This window comes from Anabrus simplex, chromosome 12 (assembly GCF_040414725.1).
Source record: "Anabrus simplex isolate iqAnaSimp1 chromosome 12, ASM4041472v1, whole genome shotgun sequence".
NCBI classification, from domain to species: domain Eukaryota; kingdom Metazoa; phylum Arthropoda; class Insecta; order Orthoptera; family Tettigoniidae; genus Anabrus; species Anabrus simplex.
Window position 1 is genome coordinate 76,906,685 of NC_090276.1, and position 24,433 is coordinate 76,931,117.

At 38.1% G+C, this 24,433-nt stretch overlaps 1 protein-coding gene across 1 annotated transcript in view; it reads left to right on the top strand.

Annotated features, from left to right (window-relative positions):
• Ptp10D (Protein tyrosine phosphatase 10D) overlaps nucleotides 1-24,433 on the top strand; it is a 398,723-nt gene that overhangs the window by 242,712 nt on the left and 131,578 nt on the right. The window contains exons 11-15 of the mRNA XM_067156405.2: nucleotides 5,521-5,643; nucleotides 9,837-9,974; nucleotides 15,026-15,131; nucleotides 19,370-19,533; nucleotides 20,397-20,681. Coding sequence (XP_067012506.2) covers nucleotides 5,521-5,643; nucleotides 9,837-9,974; nucleotides 15,026-15,131; nucleotides 19,370-19,533; nucleotides 20,397-20,681 — 816 coding nt within the window. The remainder of the gene's footprint in view (nucleotides 1-5,520; nucleotides 5,644-9,836; nucleotides 9,975-15,025; nucleotides 15,132-19,369; nucleotides 19,534-20,396; nucleotides 20,682-24,433) is intronic.

Here is a 24,433-nt window from a genome sequence, read left to right on the forward strand (position 1 = left end):
TAAATAAATAGCATATGTCCTCATAGTTGTATGCACCGTTTAATTAGTGATGGTGCCATTCAAACCTCATGTTAGTATTAAATATTGTGGCCCAGATATAGCGGTAGTAATCAAATAATGCGTCATCTTCAGTAAGGATATGCGATTAACAGGTAAATGACCTTACATTGGACTGATGGTAGCTTATAAATGATAGTTCATGATCTCGGTTCCGTCAACATGTTATTCAGCGTGCACAGAAGTGAGTACATATGCTCGCGGCTTCTATGGTGTGGGACATGAATGCGATATGTGGGGCAACTCCTCCCGTTAGGATGTATGTACCTGTCAAAATATGTGTAACTTAACGCAGGGACTGGAATGAGGAACGTCAAACACTGAGGATTAAACTAAAATATACCATGAACTCAAGAACACTTCACTTATACCATACTTCACTACTAAATGCACGTAGTTAAAGTTCAAATATAATCTATACATTTGATATATCATGAAGAATCTGTTGATACCAAGCATAAGAATAATCGTCATTTCTATTAATACAGATTTTCATTAGCACATTACCGCGTTCAGTACGTCATTCAAACGAAGACCAACAAATATACATGTGCCAAATACCAATCATAAATCCAGCACTTCACATATAGCTTACCAATATAATATATTTCGAAGACAGTTCAACAAGGAACACATGACACAGTTATGACAAGTTAATATTTCAGGTTCCCTATGGGAATCAACATCTACATCACAGTTATGACATACATGATTATAACCTGAATCATAATGCAGACCCTACAGTACATGGTTAATAAAACTGTCGGTACCGAAAAATATTGACAGTAATACTGATCGCATGTGGACTGGAATGATTGAATGAAGGCCAGTACTGAAGCAGATTCGGACTTCCTGATCTGCGAGCGTCAGTACTGTAGAGTGGTGGGGATACCAACCATGTGAGTGCATTCGTCATTGTTTCTGTCAGTATTAACGGAGCAGCAATGGACGACAAATGCATTTCTCACCAAGGCCGCGTAGAGGTGCTTGTGAAATGGCAAGTAGGCCTATTGCAAAAGTTTATCGAGCTGCCAGAATAAACGTAACACAATACTTCACATGTTTCCACAACTGCTGTACAGACAGAAACTGGTGATATTATAGCGGAAAACTTTAAATCTTCAAAATTTCTACCAGTTGCAAGTTGTCTCAATGTCACCGCTAATCTCTCTGCCACCGATAAACAGGTCCGCATGTTTGTATTTTGCCTTATCAGAAAGGCTCTACCATTCCTAGTAATTTTGCAAAATTAGGCCTACCCTCACTCATTTTGAGATGGGTAGTTCTGATAATCTTCTGCTTTGGTATATTGTATTTCCCTCAACAACTTCATATGAGAATACTCTCCTCTTTTTCTAAGCCAATCTTTAACACTGCGTTTCGTGCAGAGTACTAATATGATAGCTTCACATGCCCATCTTTTACGATCCATTTTGATAGAATACCGCAATTGCATGTTATAAATCTCACTCCGTATTGACAGTTATTGACTTTTTATTTGTAAAGTGAGAATACCGCAATGGTAAATAATAATAATAATTACTGCAATGGTAAGCAAGTGCATTAGTTCTGACCAAAATATTGACAGTAATAATGATCATGTAAGGTTGCTACAATATTAATGCATAATCTCAGTATTACTGACCGTGTAGGGTCTGCTTAATAGACTGACATGTTCTAGGCTCTGATCACTTAAAATCTGTTTGGAATAACACGTACCATCAGATGTACTGACCATGTTACTCCTACATCCCAAATTGGGCCTACATAAATAATAAGTAAATTAATTCACACCGCACATGAAAAATCGCCGCACGGTTCACCAATAACTCACGACATTATCTATTATTCAAACTACCATGATCGAAATACCAGCATAGAATAATCACACACACCAATCGAAATGGCAAATTTAGAAAACCAAACTGAGATAAAATATACACCAAAATATTATAATTATTATCACTCACAATAATACGTTACGTGTTTGCTCTCTTCATCGCTTTGGCTACTTCAGGACAACTGAGGTTTTGTATATTTCACATCTTATATCTTCTCATATATTCCTATAGCTAAGTGAACTAATTTCTTACAACAAAAGTGTTTTCATGAAAATTCTAAAAACATTTTTTCATAGTGTCAAACTTCTATATTTTAAGACCATCTTTAAAACCATTGTGTTTCAAATACTTTGTTCTACTCATGATATGGCTGAAGGGTAAGGGTTGTTCTGCCCGAAGGCAGGTCCGAACCTCCGCAGAGGTGTTCCTGAGCCGGAGTTTACATGCGGTAGACCGGGCGAGTTGGCCGTGCGCGTAGAGGCGCGCGGCTGTGAGCTTGCATCCGGGAGATAGTAGGTTCGAATCCCACTATCGGCAGCTCTGAAGATGGTTTTCCGTGGTTTCCCATTTTCACACCAGGCAAATGCTGGGGCTGTACCTTAATTAAGGCCACGGCCGCTTCCTTCCAACTCCTAGGCCTTTCCTATCCCATCGTCGCCATAAGACCTATCTGTGTCGGTGCGACGTAAAGCCGCTAGCAAAAAATACATGCGGTAGGGTGGCCAGTTCCTTTCCGCTCCTCCATTCCCTTACCCCCCACCAACAGCGCGTGGCAACCCATCCATCTCCTGACCCCGCCCAATGTTACTTAACTTCGGAGATCTCACTGGATCCGGTGTTTCAACACACCTACGGCCGTTGGCATATGGCTGAAGATGACCTTTAAATAGGTTGAAAGTAGTCTCATTAAATGTTTATTTAATAAACACCAATTAATTTGTATTGAAAAGGTGGAATTAACTCGCTTATTATTTTTTAATTTGGTTTATATCTACTAAAGCGAAAAAAGAAAACAAGAACAGTTATTTTACATTTTCATCTCAAAATAGGTTACTGACTTGGCTGCCAGGGTCCAGATTGCACATGGCTCACGTTTCCTCTTCATTTTCACGGGATATGTGGCGCTTGGGGTTCAACTTTACATTTTCGTACTCCATTATGTCAATTTGGACCAGGTTACAAATTAACGTGTACAATCTTCTCATGGAATGAACCTGAAACATTCTTTCGTACGTTATACTTTCATGTACTACGATTTATTACTGGTAGCTATCACCAGTCCTTCTATTCAGTTCCAAGATGGATTTTTTTTTGTTGCTATTTGCTATTTGCTTTCTGTTGCACCGACACAGATAGGTTTTTGGCGACGATGGAATTGGAAAGGCCTAGGAATGGGAAGGAAGCGGCCGTGGCCTTAATTAAGGTACAGCCCCAGCATTTGCTTGGTGTGAAAATGGGAAACCACGGAAAACCATCTTTAGGGCTGCCGACAGTGGGGTTTGAACCCACTATCTCCCAATTATTGGATACTGGAATTTTTAACATCAAAAACTTTTGTACTTAACAGTAACAATAATTGTTTGATCCTCTGTTTTCAGCACAGCCAAATAAGAGAATAAAAGAATCTTTACTTAATACACCTTCTCTAATATGTTCAGTAATTTCGATATATGTGACGCCACATGAACATATCAGATGTAAGGCTTTTCAGGTGTTTGCTCTATTAACCAGCGTTTTGTCGCTGCTTAGGTATTTTACTCTTCCATTGCCTTCATTACTTATTTTCATTGGTTTCGTCTGATATAATTATGTTAATTACAACGTACTGAACATTTAAATTAATACTAAATAATAATTCTTCTTCTTCTTCTTTTGAGACCACATTGGATCACTTTAATCAACCCCTTGATTTGTCGATTTCTTTTTAGGAACTGTCCAAGCCTTGCAGTACTTCTTCATATGTGTTGATATTCTTGCTCTTTCTTGTGAGCAGAATATTCTAGTTGGGATTTTCTTCTTTATGGGTGTAAAGTGGAAAGTCATATTTTTAAGTGCTGTGTTTACTTTTTTCTTATCCATAGTGTCATTGGGTGTAAGGCCGATTTCTTTCAAACCCTCCCTAATTTCTTTTTTTTTTTTTTTTTTTTTTTTTTTTTTTTTTTTTTTTTTTTTTTTTTTTTTGTCCATCTACATCCAGTTGTAGTATTTTTTGAAGCAAGATTGTACTGCACTTGCTGTTTCAGAAGTCGTGATGTGGCCAAAGTATCCTAGTCTGATATCAGTAACGGGTTCTATTTTCTGATATACAACGTTGATAGGTACTTTCGCCATCACCCATCTTTTTGATAGCTTTTATTGATACAAGTTCTTACAATCTGTCTTTCGATCTTCTGTAATATGTCAGCTTTGGATTGTTGGTTTAGATGTAAAAATGTTTCTGCGGTATATGTGGCTTCTAGGCTTTATGACTGTATTGTAATGCACAGGGCTCCATTTAAATACAATTTACTGGGGAGGGGGGAAGAAAATGAAACCCACTGCCTGTTTCCAATTTCTACCGAGTCAGGAAGGGAATGAATGAAGCCCCCATCTAGCGACAAGGATAGGAACCGTGCCAGCTGCCGAGGCCTGTCACAGCGTCTGGAGCATTGATTAATGATCAAGAGATAAAATGATATTGGAGAGTGTTGCTCGAATAGAAGATGACATGGAAGACCAGAGTATCCGGGGAAAAAACCTATCTCATGTCCGTTTTGTTCAGCACAAATCTCACATGGAGTGACTATGATTTGAACATGGAACTCAGCGGTGAGAGGCCGGCACACTGCCGCCTGAGTCAGGGAGACTCTTACAGGGTATGAATAGTAATAATACAAATAATTTTAAAGCAATATTTTTGCAAATGGGTATTTTTATTGTTTTATTATGTTTTAGTATTTATTCATGATAAGGAGTAGAAGTACTTCATGGGAGGGGATATATACCCCTTCTTCTTCCTCTCCCCCCTCCTTCTTATCTACACCAGTGGCAAGCAGTATAATATTGAGAAGTATTGAGAATGGGAATAAGTTATGAAATAAGCATTTGTAAACTGCTTCAAAAATATGGGCTTTGGTTATTTTGTTTTCCAAATCCCAGGACTTGTTAAATATCACATTCCTTATATCAGTTGAACTTATGTAAATATCCATAATTTAGAAATGTTTATCTTCTGCCACATTTTCAATGCTTTCTTCAGGCATTTTTTTGACTGGCATTGTCATTCCTCATTTCTTTTCAAAAAATCATTTTGTAAATTTTAAGGTTAGTGTTTTTGCACAATCGTATCAATTGTTCATAAGTAGCATCTACATTTCTATTCAGATATCATTTTGCCTTCATCCTCCACAGGCGTGGAAGTGCTTGGACTGAGAGGCAAACTTGGTAAGGATACGATGACAAATAAGCTTGAGCGGAGCTTGAAGAGTAGGAAGATAGAGTTGGAGCAAATATTCATTTATAAGATGAGGAGAAAGGGGAATGTTTGATAAATTTCCAAGTTCTTTCAAAGTGTTTAAGATGTGTGAGGTACACCTGGGTGACCACTGATGTTGACTAACCAATTGTTTTCTACTCCTAATAGGACCATTATCTCCCATCATCGAAGATCTGCGACCTATACCCAGAGGACTGAACATCTCTTGGAAATCAGACGTGAAGACCCGCCAGGAGAAGTTTGAAGTCATCTACAGCAGAAATGACACAGGTGAGTCACCCATGTGAGTTCTTGACACTCTTGTGACCATGCCTGTAGATTTTACATACTTCTGTTCCTGTAACTTCTATGTGCTCGAGAATAAGATACATAAAATCTCTGCCCACAATTTTTATTGGTTATATCTACGTGTTCATGGTACTTAGTAGTGACAAATTGTACCACTAGGGGGCACTTAAAAACAGTTCTCTGTACATTTCTTTATGAATCAAGGATACAGTACAGAAAATTGAAAGAATCTCTTATCTATGATTGTATTAGTAAAGTAAGGATGGGGGAAGGTGATAGAGATGACTCGGATGATAAAATCAATGAGTGGCTCTAAATTGTAACGTTTCAAATACTACTAAGGCTTTGTAATAAAAATGTTGCTGAGGGACATAATTTACAACACCAAGCAATAACTTGTGAATTAATAGGTAAGATAAATTAGTCAGTGTTAAGCATGGAGTAACAAGTAGGTTGAAATTAAAGAACTTGTGCACTATTCAGAATACTGTATTTGTAAGCACATAGAAGACTGCGGCCCGGTTTATTCAATCTCAGTTAAAAGAACACTAACACACTGTTTGTTAACATAAGGTTAAAAATTTAGCAGCATGTTAATTCTTGCGTTCATCCAAACATTTCTTTGGGAACTGTTAGCTAAAACGGTGTTAACTCATACAAGTCACTATCAGTGAGAATCTAGAAGGCAGTGGCAGATCCATACAGTTTGTGAGTATGCTTCGATGCACTTTTGTTTGAATACAGCTGTAAACCAAGATGCGTGAAATCAAGATTTATTCCAATTTTTTGGCTTGACTGTGAATTTTCTGTTGCTCTGTAGACCAATATGAAGGGAAAAAAAAAAGGCAGCGAAGAGAATGCGTGATTCAAATTTCTCTTATTTTGGAAATTATTTCCAAGTATATATGAAGGGTTTTCCCTAGGCGCACCGCCCTGCCATTTGTACAGACCGCCCGGCTATGTGTTAGTTTTGTAACATTAATACATATTTGAGTCAAATTAAAATGTAAATACTGTAAAACTGTATTTAAATGATAAATCTTCATTGTTGTCAGCACAATTGCATCAATTACATCAGAGTTCAAATGTTCAGCTTGACCATCACATACTGTAGTGTCGTGTGCGAGCACTAGATTGCGCATGACACTCTGTAGCAACTGAGTGGTAAGTCCCGGTGTTACGTGAGCAGCAGAACACGAGAAGTTCATGTCTTGTTCATGTTAACACCAAAATAGTTCACTTTTGCGGTTAATGTTTACCTGTCTGATATTATTGTTAATTCTCTGAGGGGAATAAACTGAAATTTAATCATGTTAATGTTTTACATAGTATATCGTGCCTGGTTGTTCATTCCTGCCACCCGGCTGGCAAAAATTACCTACGATAGAAAGTAAGCAAACTAATGGATCTGTGCTCAAAGCTAAAAGTGACTCTTGGCAGAAAATTTGTAGCGAATTCAACGTCCATACTGACGTTAGTCAACGTACGATCAAGCAACTGAAACAATTGTATGAAAATCATCTTTTCCGTTCATAACTCTTTTCGGAAAACGCCTATCATATTCCAAATATTCAAGATGCAGAAGTTCTGCATCTAATGCATCTCCCATATTTTGAGCTAACAGGGAATTTAACTGCTCGAACCTGGGCAATTAAGTTAACTGAGAGCAGATTGTTAGTCTTAACCAATGTTGATTAAATGCTAATTTGGTTAAGTTCACAGTTAAATTGCTTTAACAGGCAGTTAAATGTGAACTGAGGTTGAATAAACCGGACCAGCACCTTTCAGTTGGTATATAGACTATATATATATATATATTTATTTATTTATTTATTTACGAAGCACAATTTATTAAACGTTAACTTTCATAATACCGGGCGAGTTGGCCGTGCGCGTAGAGGCGCGCGGCTGTGAGCTTGCATCCGGGAGATAGTAGGTTCGAATCCCACTATCGGCAGCCCTGAAGATGGTTTTCCGTGGTTTCCCATTTTCACACCAGGCAAATGCTGGGGCTGTACCTTAATTAAGGCCACGGCCGCTTCCTTCCAACTCCTAGGCCTTTCCTATCCCATCGTCGCCATAAGACCTATCTGTGTCGGTGCGACGTAAAGCCCCTAGCAAAAAAAAACTTTCATAATAAAATATAACAAACATAACAAGGACTAGGTAAAGAGGAGGAATTTTTTGAAAATCACTGAATTGATTGCCTTTTTCTTTTCTTTTGGCAAGAATTACTGGTCCTGAGAGTGTTAAAGCAGACAGTTCAAGGTGGATTGCCTTTAAAGCGCTATTAATGTGCACTGTACCTACTTATCTCCAAATGCAGAGTTATTGATATTGCAATATTGGCATTAGGGTCGCGGCACCGTCCAAACCCTGCCTTGTACGGAGAGACAAAATCCAGGCGAGAGGGATGATGTATGATAGGAAAAGCAAGAAATGAGAAAGTCGGGGAGGAAATCAGAATAGGAAAGCTTTCCAGAAAAATAAGATGAGCTTGTTTGGACATGCTAAGAGGATGAATGAGGTGGATGGTGAAAGGAAGGAGAACAAGGCATAGGGTCGATTGCAGAAACGGTAGTTGGATGATGTTTATGGTTAAGCAACGATTAAGTATGGCTACCACATTGCAAAGACGTTATTTATGACTTAGACCCTGTCTAAAAATGATGTTCAACTGGCCATATTTAAACTCTGCTGAGAACACTGTTTATGTACCATGAAAGACATGCCACAAGAGACAGTCCAGTAACTGTCAACTTGACTACAATTCTTGGCAACTGATGCATTTTATTATATTTAGGATAATTTCCTTGGAATTATAGGTCACTTCAACTACATCCATATCAGAATGACTTGTCCTGATTGTCAGAGGGCTGTCACATCGGGAGGGATTTAGTTGTTACATTTACTGCCAAGTAAGTACACATAATAGTGACACTAAAAGGTAGATTGTGTGTGTGTGAGGTCTTTTCCTTTGGATAATCATTTCACTAATTCAGGTAAGTTTTCAGAAAGTATGAGATAGGAAAAGGCAAGGATTGGGAAGGAAGAGCTGTGGCCATAATAACAGTCCCACTGTTTGACTGATGTAAACACTACGGAAAATAATCTTCAGGGCTGCCGATGGTGCGTTTTGAATGTTTGATCTGTAGAATGCAAGTTCCATACTGCATATCTTCCCTTCCCAGAAGCCATTTAGATTACACTCACTGTAACAACACTATAATCCTCGTATGGTGACGTGTCGCGTTAGTTTTAGTAATATTATGAGATTGCATTTTCACCGAAAGCAATATTCTTATCTGTTGGCAAGTTGTGCTCATGCTTAGCCATATTTGAGTAATGTGTAGGAAAAGACTACAGCTGACCAACGTTTGGCGCGGGCATTGGTTGCGACAAGCAAAGAGTTTCTTACAAAATTGTACAAAACTATTTTAATCCTCCTAGTCAATACTACATATTTTACGTCCTATTAAGACACATAAATGGACATGTTTCGACCTGGCATTGGGTCATCCTCGGTAAGAAATTTTATAAATTAGAAAACATAGGAACACACAAAATGAAATGTTAGTTAGTTTTTAAAAAGCATGATAAAAGTTATCTGTACAGGTGCCAGTTAAACCACGCCAAAGGACAACAAAAACATTGCAACAGAAAGACTTCCAGCTCAAGACCGTTTTAACGATCAACATTTCAGTTTTTATAACTTTCATCGTGCTTTTTAAAAACTTTTAAACTATGTTTTTAAATTTATACTTGGCTTACTTGTAAGAAGTTGAACCATCAGTGTGGATTTAAAATGAGATTCATAGTCTGTAAAGCAAAGAGTTGCATAAAATATACTTCTGTTTCCATCTTCAAACCAATATTGAAACTTTAAGTGATGTCTAGCTAAACACTGGCTGAACATAGTTTATGCAATGGAAGATCGTGATCTTAAAACTAGTCATCATTTCTGCAGTCAGCACATAGTGTTTTGATTCGATGAAAGTACAGTAAGACAGGAGCAGCAATGCTGGAAAAGTGCTATTAACATTCAGACCTGGCTGGAACTGCAAGAAACGAAAACAATTTATTGTTGTTGTTGTTGTTTTTGTTGTAAAATAAGGTTGATAATAGATTGTTTGGAATTCTGAATTTGAGTTTTCTTGTTTGTTTTAAACTTCCAGGGGAGAATGTGACCACTGTTACCACTGAATCGAGACTCGTATTGCTAGACCTGTATCCTGGAGCTGGTTACGACGTCAAAGTATTTGCCATCAGTCATGGTTTGCGCAGTGAGCCACACGAGGACTTCCAAGCTGTCTGTAAGTTTAACAATATAAGTGGAGTTCATTCCGGGTGTACTCATAGCTTGTGAATTATTATCACTATGATGTGATAGTAAAACTCAAACTTCTAATTAGTGCTATTTCTAAAGCATTATTTGCTGTTAAAAATTTGTATTTTTGTAATTAAATTGTAATTAATGAGTGAAATGGTGAAATATTTGCGGGGGGGGGAGGGGTCGGTGTCATGATTAGCTCTGTGGCTTAGCTACTGGTTTCCCACTCAAGAAGCTGAGGTTTGGATCTTGGTCGATATTTTCATCTCAAGAATCAGGAACCACAATGAGTTTAGTTAGTGAAATAGTGAGGTATTTTGGAGATTTATACAGCTGTCAATTATTTAAAGTGTGATAAAAATTTGGCTTCAGTCATTCTTATGTAATGAGATGTGTCAACAAGACCTTAAAAATTACGCAAGTTAAAGAAAGTGCTGTGCGCTCATGACGCTTAAGATGTTTAATCTGAATATCAGTCTTGTGTATTCCTATCTAGGTCCACACACTTCAGCAATCAGAAACACATAGACAAAAGACTGATGGATATAATAGAAACACAGTTAGAGGAAGAAGAAAATGGCTTTAGACTGAATGGATCAACGATAGACTTGATATTTACAGTGCGAACGATAATGGAAAAACACCCATTCGGTATTGCACAACATAGAAATTAAAACATAATAATAATAATTCATGGCATAAAGGAGAATAATAATAATTTTCAAACCAGATTAAATAACCTCGAACATACATGCACGATTAATGCAGAAAAAAAGCAGAATGTAATTATCAGATTAGGCAACATGACAACTAAAGGAACAGAGGTGAGAAGCTGTGGGACCCTATCCGGGTGGTGAGAAGGAAGTGGCATTACTGGTGAAACCAAATTAGCGGTGATTTGGTTTACATATTCCCATTTACTAAAATAATAATAATAATGATAAAATAAATAACATTACAATCGAAACCATTAATGACGCAAGTTTGGCACAGCAAATTTAGAGAGATACATACAAGTTTCATGGCGGTGGGTTTAAAAACATACCAATAGTAGGAATAATTTAATACAATTAAGGGCCGGTTCTACCATCTGCTGGTAAAGTGTCTGGCAGCTGCCCGCGCAAGCGCTGGGTAGCTACCCAGAGCTAGACACAGATATACAGTGTTGGCTAGACTGATTTTCAGCGATTTCTTGCTTTCGAGTGTGGTGCCATCTATCGTCAGATGTATGAAGCTCATTTCGATTCTCTTATTTTTCTGTGCTTGCATCTCTTGATTATCATCAAAAAGCCTAATAAGGGGAGTCGTAAGAGTTATGGACAACGATTTATGTCAAGCTTTCGCGATTTTAATCTATGAGGTTCAAAATCAATACCTAATTGGGATTAAAATCTCGAGGTTACATTTTCTTACGCCAGTTATAACCTGTCGTGTAAGGCAGCGTTTTTGGAATGTATTCTCGTAGTAGGCTGGTCAAGTCGCTCGCTCCGAAATAGAAGGTACGCAGGTTTTCATCGTCTTTCTAATTTACGTTAAAACATTTATTTTCGTTCCTTGCCGTTGTTCTTAACTCTCTTTCACGCGCTTCAATATACGTATATACACCCACATCATCCTTTCGGACTTATTGCCTTTGAGCATTCTATCTGCAGGCTTCTGTGAATTGATTAAGTATCTCCACGATGCTCTATTTGCAACTAGCTCTGTGACCTCGTTTAGTTCCACATGCTTCCATTTATTGATAATGCATTTCATTCTACTGTTTAACTTTATGAAGATAAAGTTGGAAGGTACTGTTAAAGAACTAATCGGGGTAAATATCCATCATAGGAAGAGGAATTCGGGAATGGAATAGTTTCCAATTTCTTCGAAATCATTTACAAGAAGACTATGTAAACAACTGATAGGGAATCTGCTACCTGGGCGACAGTCCTATATGCTATATTAATCGTAATATCACTTTCTATAAGTAGCACACATATAAAGCATTTTCCTAGTAGACATAATATTGTGATTAAACATTTTAATGAAATATATTATTAAGAAAAGAATGTATGTAAAGAGGCATACAGATTAATGCAACGCTAATAATGAAAATAAAAAAGATTTGTCATAATTAAGACTTGAACCTACAAACCTCGTATTATGAACTGAGTGCGTTAACCATTACACTACGAGGACGCTTGGGGTAATTGGGATACATAGGACTAAGTTATACCTGGTGTCTGAAAACTGAAAGAGAAAATTAAATCCCATTTGAAATGATTTCCAAATAGGTTTTGATTTTATATCCTTTTAGTTTCTTTGCAAAAGCTTGACATATAAAATCTCCTCCTTACACTACCAATGCGAGAGGCTGGTGTGACTGTTGCAACTCAAGGGAAGCATTAATGTTCAAAATCCTGCAATACAATATTGATCGCTGTTACAGTATAATGCTTTTTACAGTATACTAAGCTAATTTGAGTTGTATTTCACCAGAAATACAGCTAATAATGTTCAGCTCTCAAAACTTCCCCGGCAGGTAAAGTCTTATCGGGACCTCGAAGTGGCCAATAAATTACGCACAGAGTAACGACGATTTATGCTGCCGACAGTGCTACCTGGGAGTAGTCGAACGGAAACATCCTTTTACGCGGAGAGCAAGTTACGCACTACTTTACCAGTAGGTGGTAGAACCGGCCTTAAGTAAAGTAACACGTGTTCACAAATGACGCCTACACGTTAAGTCATAATAATAAGAAGAAAAGGTGAAAATAATTAACACAGAGCCCGTTCAGAAAGCAGCCTTTCCTAAAACACTTCAGGACAAGGAGCTCATCCCGAACGAGAATATGTTAAGAGGAAACGGAACTACGAGAAGCACACCCAGGGGAAAATTAAAATTTACACATTTATATAATTACCGTATTTAAGCGAATAATACCCGCACATTTTAAAAAAAATTTGAGGCACGAAATTGGGGTGCGTGTTTTATTTGCATCAATGATGGCTATTCTTTTTCAAAATCAGCCTTCCTAAAGTTAGGGTGCGGGGTTTATTTGTGTAAATACCCGTATTTACGCGAATAATACCCACACATTTTTTAGAAAATTTAAGGCACGAAATTGGGGTGCGGGTTTTTTGCATCAATGTTTGCATTTCTTTTCAAAATCAGCCTTCCTAAAGTTAGGGGCGGGGATTATTCGGTGGCGGGGATTATTTGCGTAAATACGGTACATCCAAAGAAAAGGGTAATGAAATCTTATATATAAAGCATTTTACGAAACCAAAAAAAGAGGGAAGTGTGTCTAAAACGAAGTTAATATGACTAACCACGCGGGCTAAGTCATGCAAAATTAAATTTGGCGAATGGGAGAAATTTCGGGCAAACTCTGGAGGTAAAGCAAATTAAATTAAAGACTACATTTGTAACTTTAAAAATACCTGAAATAAGGAGGAGATAGTGTTTACCTTGGAGGACCGGGGACCCATCAGGTGGGGAAGACAACTTCACCTGTTGCCGGTCAGAACTACAAGACAGAGGGAACGACCTTGGCTATGGCCAAGTGGCCGGAAGGGGTGAAATTGCGAAACAACCAATGAGCGCACCCGCATTTCTAGCATTCGCCAATAGCAAATGCCCTTATTCTGGCCAATAAGGGCCCAGATAAAACTGCTGACAAAATATGGAGCATAGCTTCGAGAAATTTCCATTCTGATGCAACCGGAAATTCCTCGAAGCATCCTACAGACCTTACACGTGCAACTACACTGTGTCTAAAAAGTTATAAAGACCCTATTTTTACGGAAAACATGATTTGTACATAAAAATGCCGAAAACCAATACCCTAAAATAATTAAAATTTTCCCCTTAAAACATACATACAAAAAAAAAGCAAACAAAACATTTTTCATTTAAAACACACATGAAAAAAAATTATTTTTAAAATATTACACAGTCAATTTTTGAAATCCCACAAATAAACATATGAACATACAAAGATAACATACGGTACTACTTTTTTCCCCGCAGTTCCACCACTGTGAGCTGCACGCCAGACTCCTTCACTGAATGGTCGGAGTACTGCCGACCAGTTCAGAGGGTCCGGGTTCGATTCCTGGCCGGGTCGGGGATTTTAATTCCTTCTGATTAATTCCTTTGGCTAGGGCACTGAGTGTTTGTGTCTGACCCAACACTTTTTTCTTCGTATTCAGAGAAACACGTGATGATGATTATATCCCTCTGTGTAGGGTTGGTGTCAGGAAGGGCATCTGGCCCTAAAACGGGGCTAAATCCACATTTGCTCCACATTTCACACCCACAACCCCAGAGATGTGGGAAGAGCAGAAGAAGAAGTTGAAATTATGCAGCAGTCATTCTTAGTGAAGCTTTTGCAAACAGTGTTAGAAGAGGGTCAGCTCGATGTTTCCTTAATTTAAACATTAAAGAAAGGGACAAAAGTACTTCAGAGGATTATGAACAGCAGTATTTAACTATTTGCTGTCGGTAAGAAAAGTTTTAATAAGTAATAACTATTGATTACAAATAAATGTACACATTAACATTTAACAGTCTAGAGAAGCTGAGGAGCTGGCTGCAGAATACGAAACACGAGTGAATTTATTTCAAGAGTTTGAAGTTGTTTAAAACTATGATCCTCATCAGTCCATAGAGAGTTTACTATTGAGAAGTTTCATTCAAGTGTAGCATCTACATCACACCACTCTTAAATCTGTCACAAGTTTGTTAACATACGTATATAACCTGAATCTGCTGCGTTAGGAACATAAAACATGTTTTGTTTATACCTTAAATTAATAGAATTTTAGGGAAAATAGAAATTGAACCAAAACAACACTCAATGATTAACTTACTTGAACAAAATCGTTGATTTATTTCTAGCCAAAAAGAAAAATCCAGGATATTTGTCATCCTGTCAATACTACAACTAAACAGTCCCATTAAAAATGGAACATCCGGTTAGATAATTGCACTGAAGAGAGCCTGTCCTGTGTAGGTTCATAGAGTGCCTTACATTTGATGTGTTTCAGATCCCTACCCTCCCCGCAATCTCACCATCGAGAAGGTGACCAGTAACTCGGTCCTGGTGCGTTGGGAGCCTCCTGTCGACTCCATCTTCTCCGAGTACTCCATTAGGTGAGTAACATCATATAGTGTAGCAAGCAGGACTCAGCCTGTGTACGTAATTTACACATCAGTCTGCAAAGGATAGATCAGACATTATATTACAATACATTGAAAATGCCCTCTCATTATCAACATCACTGACTGGGATCCATAAAGCCTTCACTGCAGGTTTTCAGAGAAGGAAGAGGTATCCTAACGTGATATATAATGATCTACCTATTAGCTCCCTAAACATTGTGTATGTTTGCTTTATTAGAACCAAGACTTCATCATGCTTCTTGGATCAAAGAGTGACTCAACATTACGCTTTTGCTTAACCTTCCGTCAGTCGCAATATATAAAGTTTCAAGGCAGGTCGCAATGAGCCTGAGAGATCCCCCCACGTATAAGTTTCGGGAAGTTCAAGTGGGCAGCTATGATGTACTCCTTATGTTATATAGGTGTGTTTGAGTCAGTTAAAAATGGTTTAGCAAAATTCTGATCCCAAAATAAGCCGCATTTTATGACCATATATTTTCTTCAAAATTTTAGGTATCTTTGCAGTATTTACAATTTTAATCGCAGAGAAAATCTTATGTTGGCGGAAACCATGTTCATACGTCTCAGCAATAACAACAAACATGAGAAATATCATGAACAGGGCTAAACAGGTCATATATTCTTCAGTAAGGATTTTACAAGAACACTAATATTTCGCACAGGCGCTAGTCGATCATGTTCCTTTCTTTCTTCATGGGTTTGGCGGTCGTTAAATCTTAAACAACGAATCAAGAACTTAAATCTCCTGAGGCTCATTACCAGTGCAAACTTTTCTGTACCATCTCCATCAGTGCCTCAGAGATCTTCAAGGCTCTGCCTATTCCCTCTGTAAGATCCTGCCAAGTACAATAGGCCAAAGAATGCTTTAATCTCTATCTGGTCTGTAAGCTCAGCATCCCTTTCACGAGGAAAATTTTATTTCACGTAGTCCACGTATTGATTTGTGTAAGTTATAATAGTGTCTATTATTTCCTCCGTAAATAAACACTACCAGGAGTCAAGCGGTGATTTAGCTTGCCTTGCTTGTTCTATAACTACAGGTAGATGTCGTACGAGATTGTGCTTCCTGGCGCGGACCCGTTGGGATGGCAGCTTAGTACACCATTTTGTCTTGTCTTTCCCTTCATAATAATTAGCACTGGCCTCTAATGCTCCTTGTTCATCAGCATCACCGTTGTCATCTTGTTCTGTTTCCGAGTCACCATCTCTTGATTCCAGAAGATCGTCACTGTTTGCGTCACTTTCGTCTTCAAAATTCTCATGTAACGCATTATCATCTTCATCCAGCAACAGTCGTTGGACATCCTCCACATCTTTTGCTCTGTCTGAGTTAAAATGTTCCTTCCTACTGGCCATAATGTATGGTAAATCTAAAATAAAGACGGAGCGAGTGAACACAGACTGCCTGTCACATGACTAACGTACATGGCAAGGAGTGAGGCTAGTCAGAGGATGAGAATTGCAGGTCCGTGCATTGGAGCGGTAGTGACTGATGACTACAGCCTGTGCCTGTCAGATCAGTTGCGACAGACGGAAGGTTAAAGGCAAATAGTTTCGTGTTTTGAGCCAAATTTGTACAATTTTGCAAAAAAAAAAAAAAAAAAAAAAAAAAATTCATGATTTTGTGCTTTGTGAAAAATAGGTGCATCTAATTAAGGTTCATTAAGTCTATCATATCATTATTACATATTGCACAGGTTCTGTTTAAGTGGTTTGTTTACTGAAGAACTTGCAGCGTGCAAATCAATCGATCAAACCATAAAATAAATATGAGTGAGCAGCAAACTTGAAACAAATTGCAGAAAAAAAAAGGTCGATGACAATCATCATGGTCGTAAAGAAAACTAACAACTCCACTTCCTCCTTGACGGCCCTTTGAGGTGCTGGTTGTTAAGCTTCTTGTTCACAAAAATAGCACATTTTCCAATTTTTGAAGAATGCCAAAACATTGCAGACAGTTTGGAGAAACTTTGGCAAATAAAAACATTTTATTCAAATATGCAAAAATACGGAACAAGTGGATTGCTTTGTTTCTCCAGTCAAGTGGTCTGGGACACTGAAAATGACAAAACCTGATATTGACTTAAATTTTGAGAAACTTATGTATGATAGGTTGGATTTCACATTTAAATATGATACCTGTTACCCAGCAGATGTTCTCTTCTTGTCAAGTTGTATTTTAAGATTATATCTTTATACTCTGTCTCCATGTTAGGGGCGGCCTAATTTTGAACCTGGCAGTAAGTATAAAATGCCTTTGGGTGTGGCGAGCCCATTGTAACAATAGCCTATACTCCGTACGGCTCTACTTCTAAATTGACGTTTTAGCAGATTTTGGCTCTGTCTGGTGGTTATGCGCTGAAGCATAGACATCCAGCCAATCCCAAGCTGCCATTCATATCGATTTATATCGGCAGAGCACGATCTCGAAACCTAGTTGCCAACTCTAATATTTCCATTCGCCACGTGGTTAACCTATCTCTCTCAGCGTGTATGGTATTCGGTACGGTTCGCGTTCTTTTGCATTTTCCTTCAATATTTAGTGTGTTTGTCATATTGTTGGAGGGTTCCAGTGACTCTGAGATCAGTAGAGTGTTCCCTTTGTAGGCCATAACCTCTTTTCTGTCCCAGCCATTAGCCGTTAGTGATGTGTTATTTCCTCATTCTCTTTTATTGTTAATAATATATTCTCTTTTAGTGCCAGATATTGTTAGAAAGTGTAGTTCTTGTGAATTTGTTTTCAATCCATATTCATTCATTTTTCTGAGTACTGTATTACAATGTACAAGGGCTGTTTACTGCGGTCATATTGCATCAGCTGTTCTCGCAGGCGTAGCGCGCTGGCAACAGAGGGAAGGCGATGCTCATTTGTTTTGTGAAACTTCAATTTAGAAGTAAGGCCGTGCGGAGTATATATGGACAAAGCAGGGAGAGGCCCTGGACGACCATGATTTAGATGGAAGGATACCATCCAACGCAGCATTATAGAAAGAAACCTGGACTGGGACAAAGTGTTGGAGGAGGAGTGGTGGAAAGACCGAAGAAAGTGGAGAGGAACCATATTTGCCCCTACCCGGCTACAGCTGGATAAAGGGAAATGATGATGATGATGATGATGATGATGATGATGATCTTTATACTGTCCAGCTGAAGTTTCCGGCTTTGTGCTTTAGCTTTCGTGGTTGATTGAGGGGCATATTAAATGCTTGTTCATGTCTGTGCTATCTTGGTGTTGATCTAAAGAATTACATTGAGGAAGGAGACTGACTAGTGGATTAACTGGTAAGAAGAATAGGAAAGATAAATTCTAGTAATAGGTTTAGACCAAGTGAGACGAAGCAACAACTCGTACTGTTTACCAGATCAGATGCAATATTTCCGAAAGCTAGGAACTGAAACAAGCCTTTCCATTTGCCTCCAAGAGGTCCTGATTTGTGCAGCATTTTCCAAGTCTCTTGCAGAGTCTCCACGTTCAGCCAGCTGGTTCGCCTTGCACTACAAAACACTGGTCTGAGTCTGTTAACCCATTGAGCCCTGTTCGATTGAAACTTCATTTTGAAGCAAATATAGTGACGCTTCACATGATGAGAAATTTCTTATTTACAAGAGCATTTAAGACTTAAATATACATTAAAACAAACGGCATTCACGCCACAAGGATTAGCATCGCTGGTGCATACTCAGTCCGCCTGCTTATCTGTAACACAGATCTCTTTGCAATTCATCTTCAATTTTCACATCTATTTGTTCATCGGGAGCATTACTCGCACTATTAATACTTGTAATTTCACTGAAAAAATTACATTCCTATTCATCATTACTTTCTAAAAGGGTATTGGTGACTTTCAATTGTTTGCTGGCAGCCATGTTGTCTCAAAGTCTAGTGATAGCCTGCTTCAAACCACTCTAATATATAACGTGGAGAGGAATAGTCCATACACAAATCACAAATGAATGCTGGGACTGTACCTTAATTAAGACCAAGGCCGCTTCCTTCCTGTCCCATCGTCGCCATAAGACCTATCTGTGTCGGTGCGGCGTAAAGCAAATAGCAAATCACAAATGCAACTCTCTCTGCCATTCTCTTGAGGAACAAGCGAGACAACGTTCTTCAGCTGGTGTCCTCGTCCTTCCGACCTAGTGAAGACGCTCAGCCGTGGTCACAAGGGGGAAGAAGTGAAGCATTAGTTTGTATTTCTTAATTTCAGGTTCCGCACAGAGGAGAACAGCACGTGGATCAAGCTACCCTCTGTAAAGGTGAACGAAGCTGAAGTAACAGACATGACTCCCGGAGAAAAGTACTTGATTCAGGTGAACACCGTGAGCTTTGGAGTGGAGAGCAACGTTCCACAGGAGGTGAACCATACGATTCGTAAGTACAAGTCTCTGAGTCTACTCACAAAGGACATCGGGCAAGATATGGCGTGGAAATTGATGAAGTCCCTCCGTTAGTTGTTTAAGGAAATAATGTGAAGTCATCCAGAGATTTTTATAATTTGTGCCAGGGAAAAGTTGTAACATTAGTATAAATAGAGAAAGGAAGTTCAGTGAATATGTTGTATGAACAACTTGAGAAAAATTTCTTGTTAAGATGATTTAGTGACTTACTCTGTATCCCAGAGAGCTTGAGTTATGGTGAAGGCAGACACATCAGCTCAAATTAGTTTAATTTGAGTATAGTTGGTACCAACTGCAAACTATGGGCATTAAGAATATTTTTCACTTCTATTAACATCAAATTTGTGCTTATGAAAAAATTTGTTACAGTAACTATGAAACTCCAGAAGTTGAAGGTGTTGTTACCAAACTAGATCAGCCCGCACACAAGTACTACTGTCTTAGCTGTGCAACATTTCCTCGTGAGTGACTGATGTGTCTCCATGAAAATAATAAAAACTAGCATTGTATAATTATTATTTTACATTCGTTGAAAGTAATCTTGTAAAGTGTAAGGTAAATGGTGTGGAGTGGAGTGGAGTGGAGTGGAGTGCAGTGTAGCGAAGGTCAGTAGTACTATGCATGTATGGTTAGGCTGTGTTTATGTTGAATCTGAAACAGTAGATAGGGTACTGAGTGAATGGTCTTGAGTGCTAGTAACTAACGTATACCTCGTTATTCCTTTTTACATTGTTGTGATCCTCCCAGTAATTAGATGGGTCATATGCTACTACAGTTTTTAAATTTTGCTGTTGTTTTTATGTGTGAGTAGAAACAGATAAGCCTTTTATGCTCTAGGTCCCAATCCTGTGTCCAACATTGCTTTGTTGGTGGACTCAAACAATGTAACTCTGGAATGGCCCAGACCGGAGGGACGTATAGAGAACTACTTGGTCCAGTGGCAGGCAGAAGACGAGACGGAGGTCCATACCAAAAACATCACAGAGACCACGAGCGAGACCGAAGGTCGACAAGTCAGAGTTCTCATCGGCGATCTCATGCCGGGAGTCAACTACACCTTCCAGATCCATACGGTCTCGTATGGCCTAGAGAGCGACATCATCGTCCTCTCTGAACGAACCAGTGAGTCCTGTAGATATTCTCTTAGATTAGGAAAGACTGCTAACTCGCTCCTCTTAGACGGAGCTCTTTAAGTATTGAATGCTACTCTCCCTATAATTATAGTCTTATGTTATCTTGGTTAATGTGGTAGTTAGTAGAAAATTGTTAAACAGGTTGTAGTTCTCCTGTCACGTTAAACACCTCTGCTTTTTGTTTGTTCTTGCTGTTTTTCTACTGTTAAGTAAGTTTGGGACATTGGTTGGTGGAATGTATTCTTCTCAAGTGGATTGTAGTTTTACCAGATCTACTTTAATATCCGTGCACCTTCCACTACATAATATAAGTGAATTGTTCTGATTTGTAACTGAGGAAATGCAACTCAAGATGCAAAGAACATAGCAAGGAGGAGAAGACTGCCAGACAAAGACAGACGTGGCCAGTAAGCATGGTGGTGATTGTAGAAAGAAAGGGCAGATGTCGATTTAATGGGAGATATACATATACGTGGAGAAAAATAGGTTTAGGTATCTATAAAAATGACTACTTTATTCATTAAAATGCACTCTCATGAGATCAATGTGGTGGGCATTTAAACAAATTGCAGCCTGCTATATCTTTTGTTGTATTGTTTAAAACTGTTTACATCATAATTTCTACAGTTTTCAAGATAATTGCATGACTGTCCTTCCCAGGTTTCTAAAGTCTAATATTAGAACAGAAAAAGAAATCATCTCAAGACATTTGCAAATCTAGCAGGTTTCAAATATAAGAGGAGACAGTTCACAAGGCCAAGTACTTTTAACTAAAACAGTATTTGGTGTTTAAAATGTATTCTTCCTATTTTTGATATCAGATATCTAGGATATAGTGTAGCAATGATTTCTTCTTTGAAATTTCCCTTTCTAAGAATTAGGATGCAGAGATTGTTCATGCACATGCAGGATGTAACTGTATGATTGTAAGAAGTCAAATATAGAGAAGAAATAGTTGATATTATTTCACCAATTAGCTTCCTGTCTTCCATGATCCTTGCTTCCTCATGCTGTGGATATACTTTCCCCAGTATCTGTTGTTGAAGATACAGCAACTAATTTCAACAGCTGCCATGAAACTCTAACTCTATGCAGTTCACTGCCACCACTGGATATAGTAGATCTCAAATATGGGATATGAGGTTAGGGTTGTGTGGTAAATAACAAGGAAACACACGTTTACCGTATTTACTCGCATATTAGACCCCTTTTTTCCCCACTTTTACTGCCAAAAATAGTAAAGGGGGGTCTAATATGCGATAACCTCAACATTTTGTGCAGCGAACACATGACTTCTAGGTTATAAAGAGCTAAAATTGTACGTGTAAACATTCTATACGTACTATTATTTAACAAATTTTGAATGTATTTAAGTTATACTGGCTATTTTCGTCGGAAGGCAGTATTTCTAAACGTAAAAAGACGATAAATGGTGAACACTATTTTTAGGCCTACGGTACATATGAAAGTCTGTTTTAGATATTCGCATCACGTCACTTGTTACATTTCATTAATTCCTCTGGTGAGGCTGACGTGGCGAAGGTCATACGACCGAAAAAACTCGCAACGAAGATTCGTCTCACTTCATACTCGATCCCGTAGAAGAAAGGTATAAGGGTATCGTGTTATCGTATAATTAAATAATGATACAAAAGAACTTAATGGCCAGTCATTTGTCTCTGTTAGTTCAGCAGTAGGCCTACCACACAGTAAACCTGATCACTGCTTTCATTTGAATTATCTCCTTGCGCCGCTAACTTCCTCGCCTTGCTATCGGCGTGCTGGCATTCTACGTGATGTCATCTTCACTGCTATCTCTCGCCAATTGCGTCAGCCATGCTTCATTCTCTTTGAGCCATGCACTGCAATCAAGAGCATACGAGGTCCCGTCTTTTTGAACCTTTTAAAATAATTTTGTTCCCGACTATAGAGTCTAAAGTGTAAATCTATTCCCAGATGGTCTCTGATATTCCCAGTTGGTGTATATGTAGTAGAAGCCACTCCTTCCGAAAAAAGCTGTGCTGTAGAAGGCATGCCAAACCATCAGCTGATAACTAGCGTGCGTTACGAGTTGTACTTCTGAATGTAATACACAGTAACTGGAAACATTATTTTGATAAATGCGGCTGTTCCATATTTTTAAGTACATTTCATGCTTGTTCTCTACATTTATCACATTAGGATTTGCGTAAACAGCTGTCCATGAGATAAGACAGACCACATTGTTTAGGTTAGGTATATTATCGCCCTGATAGTGCCAAAAGTTCCTCGACAGAAAAAATAAAAATAAACAACAGGAAAATATACTGTATTTATGGATATCTACAGTTATGGTGGTAATACGTCGTATTGTCATAATGTTTAATTTCGTACCTTCATTGTCTCTTTTTTTATTAATGCATGCCCTAGTATGTTTTGTTTGGCATCTCCGAAAATCATTTAAAGTACGTGGGGACATAAAATTATTATTATTATTATTATTATTATTATTATTATTATTATTATTATTATTATTATTATTATTATTATTATTATTATTATTATTATTATTATTATTATATATAATTCACAATTTTATAATTGGATTTATGAGCTTCTTCAGTACAATGTACATGGAAGAAGTACTATTTAGTACATACGCACATATGCTTCATACATATTGGTATATACTTAACATTATTGACAAATAGACTTGACAGATATTTGTGAGATATTTACTATATATAAACGGCCAAAATTATTAGTGGACAATTTTCATTAGTCCTCTGTGTATGGTGGATGGTTCATGCCAATAAACTTTCTTAGTATATGGCAAGTGGCCAGAATTGCTGCTTTTTGTAATTTTCTGTAAGTGAGAGGGTGGAGATTAAGGGCTTCAGTGCTCCTGTGTAGTGTCTTTGGTATAATACCATTACATCCAATCACTACTGGAATTATGATAACATTGTTGAGTTTCCACATGGTTTTTATCTCTGTGGCCAGATCTGTGTATTTGGAAATCTTATCTGTATGTGTTGATTGAAGGTTGTGAGTATTAGGGCATGCTATGTCAATTATGAAGCAGATTTTCTTGTTTTTATCTACAAAAGTTATATCTGGTCTATTGCAGGTAATAGTTTTATCAGTGATGATACTTCTATCCCCGTAAATTTTGTAATTTTCACTTTCCAATACTGATTGGGGTTTGTACTTCCAATATGCTGTGATACAATGGATTAGGTTATTTTGTCGGGCTAATTTCTGGTGAATGATTTTTGCAATTTGGTCATGTCTGTACTTGTAGTCTGTGTTTGCCATTAATTGACAACCTGAGGTTATGTGCTGGATTGTTTCTGGAGATGTATTACATTGTCGGCACAAATCTGAATAGACAGACGGATCATGTAGTATATGCTTTCTGTAGTTCCTTGTGGCAATGACTTGATCTTGTATGGCGAACATGAAGCCCTCTGTTTCTGGTTATATATCCAAATGTGTCAGCCACTCATGCGAAGCTTGTTTGTCGATATATGGCTGATTTAACTCATTTGGATACCGCCCATGAAGAGTTTTCTTTTTCCATAGAACGGTCTTTTCCTCATGTGGAGAATGACATTGTAAGTGAAGCCGGGGTGTTCATATTGAGGGGTATAATATATAATTTCGTGTGGCTATTTCTAGCTGAGTGCAGCCCTTGTAAGGCAGACCCTCCGATGAGGGTGGGTGGCATCTGCCATGTGTAGGTAACTGCGTGTTATTGTG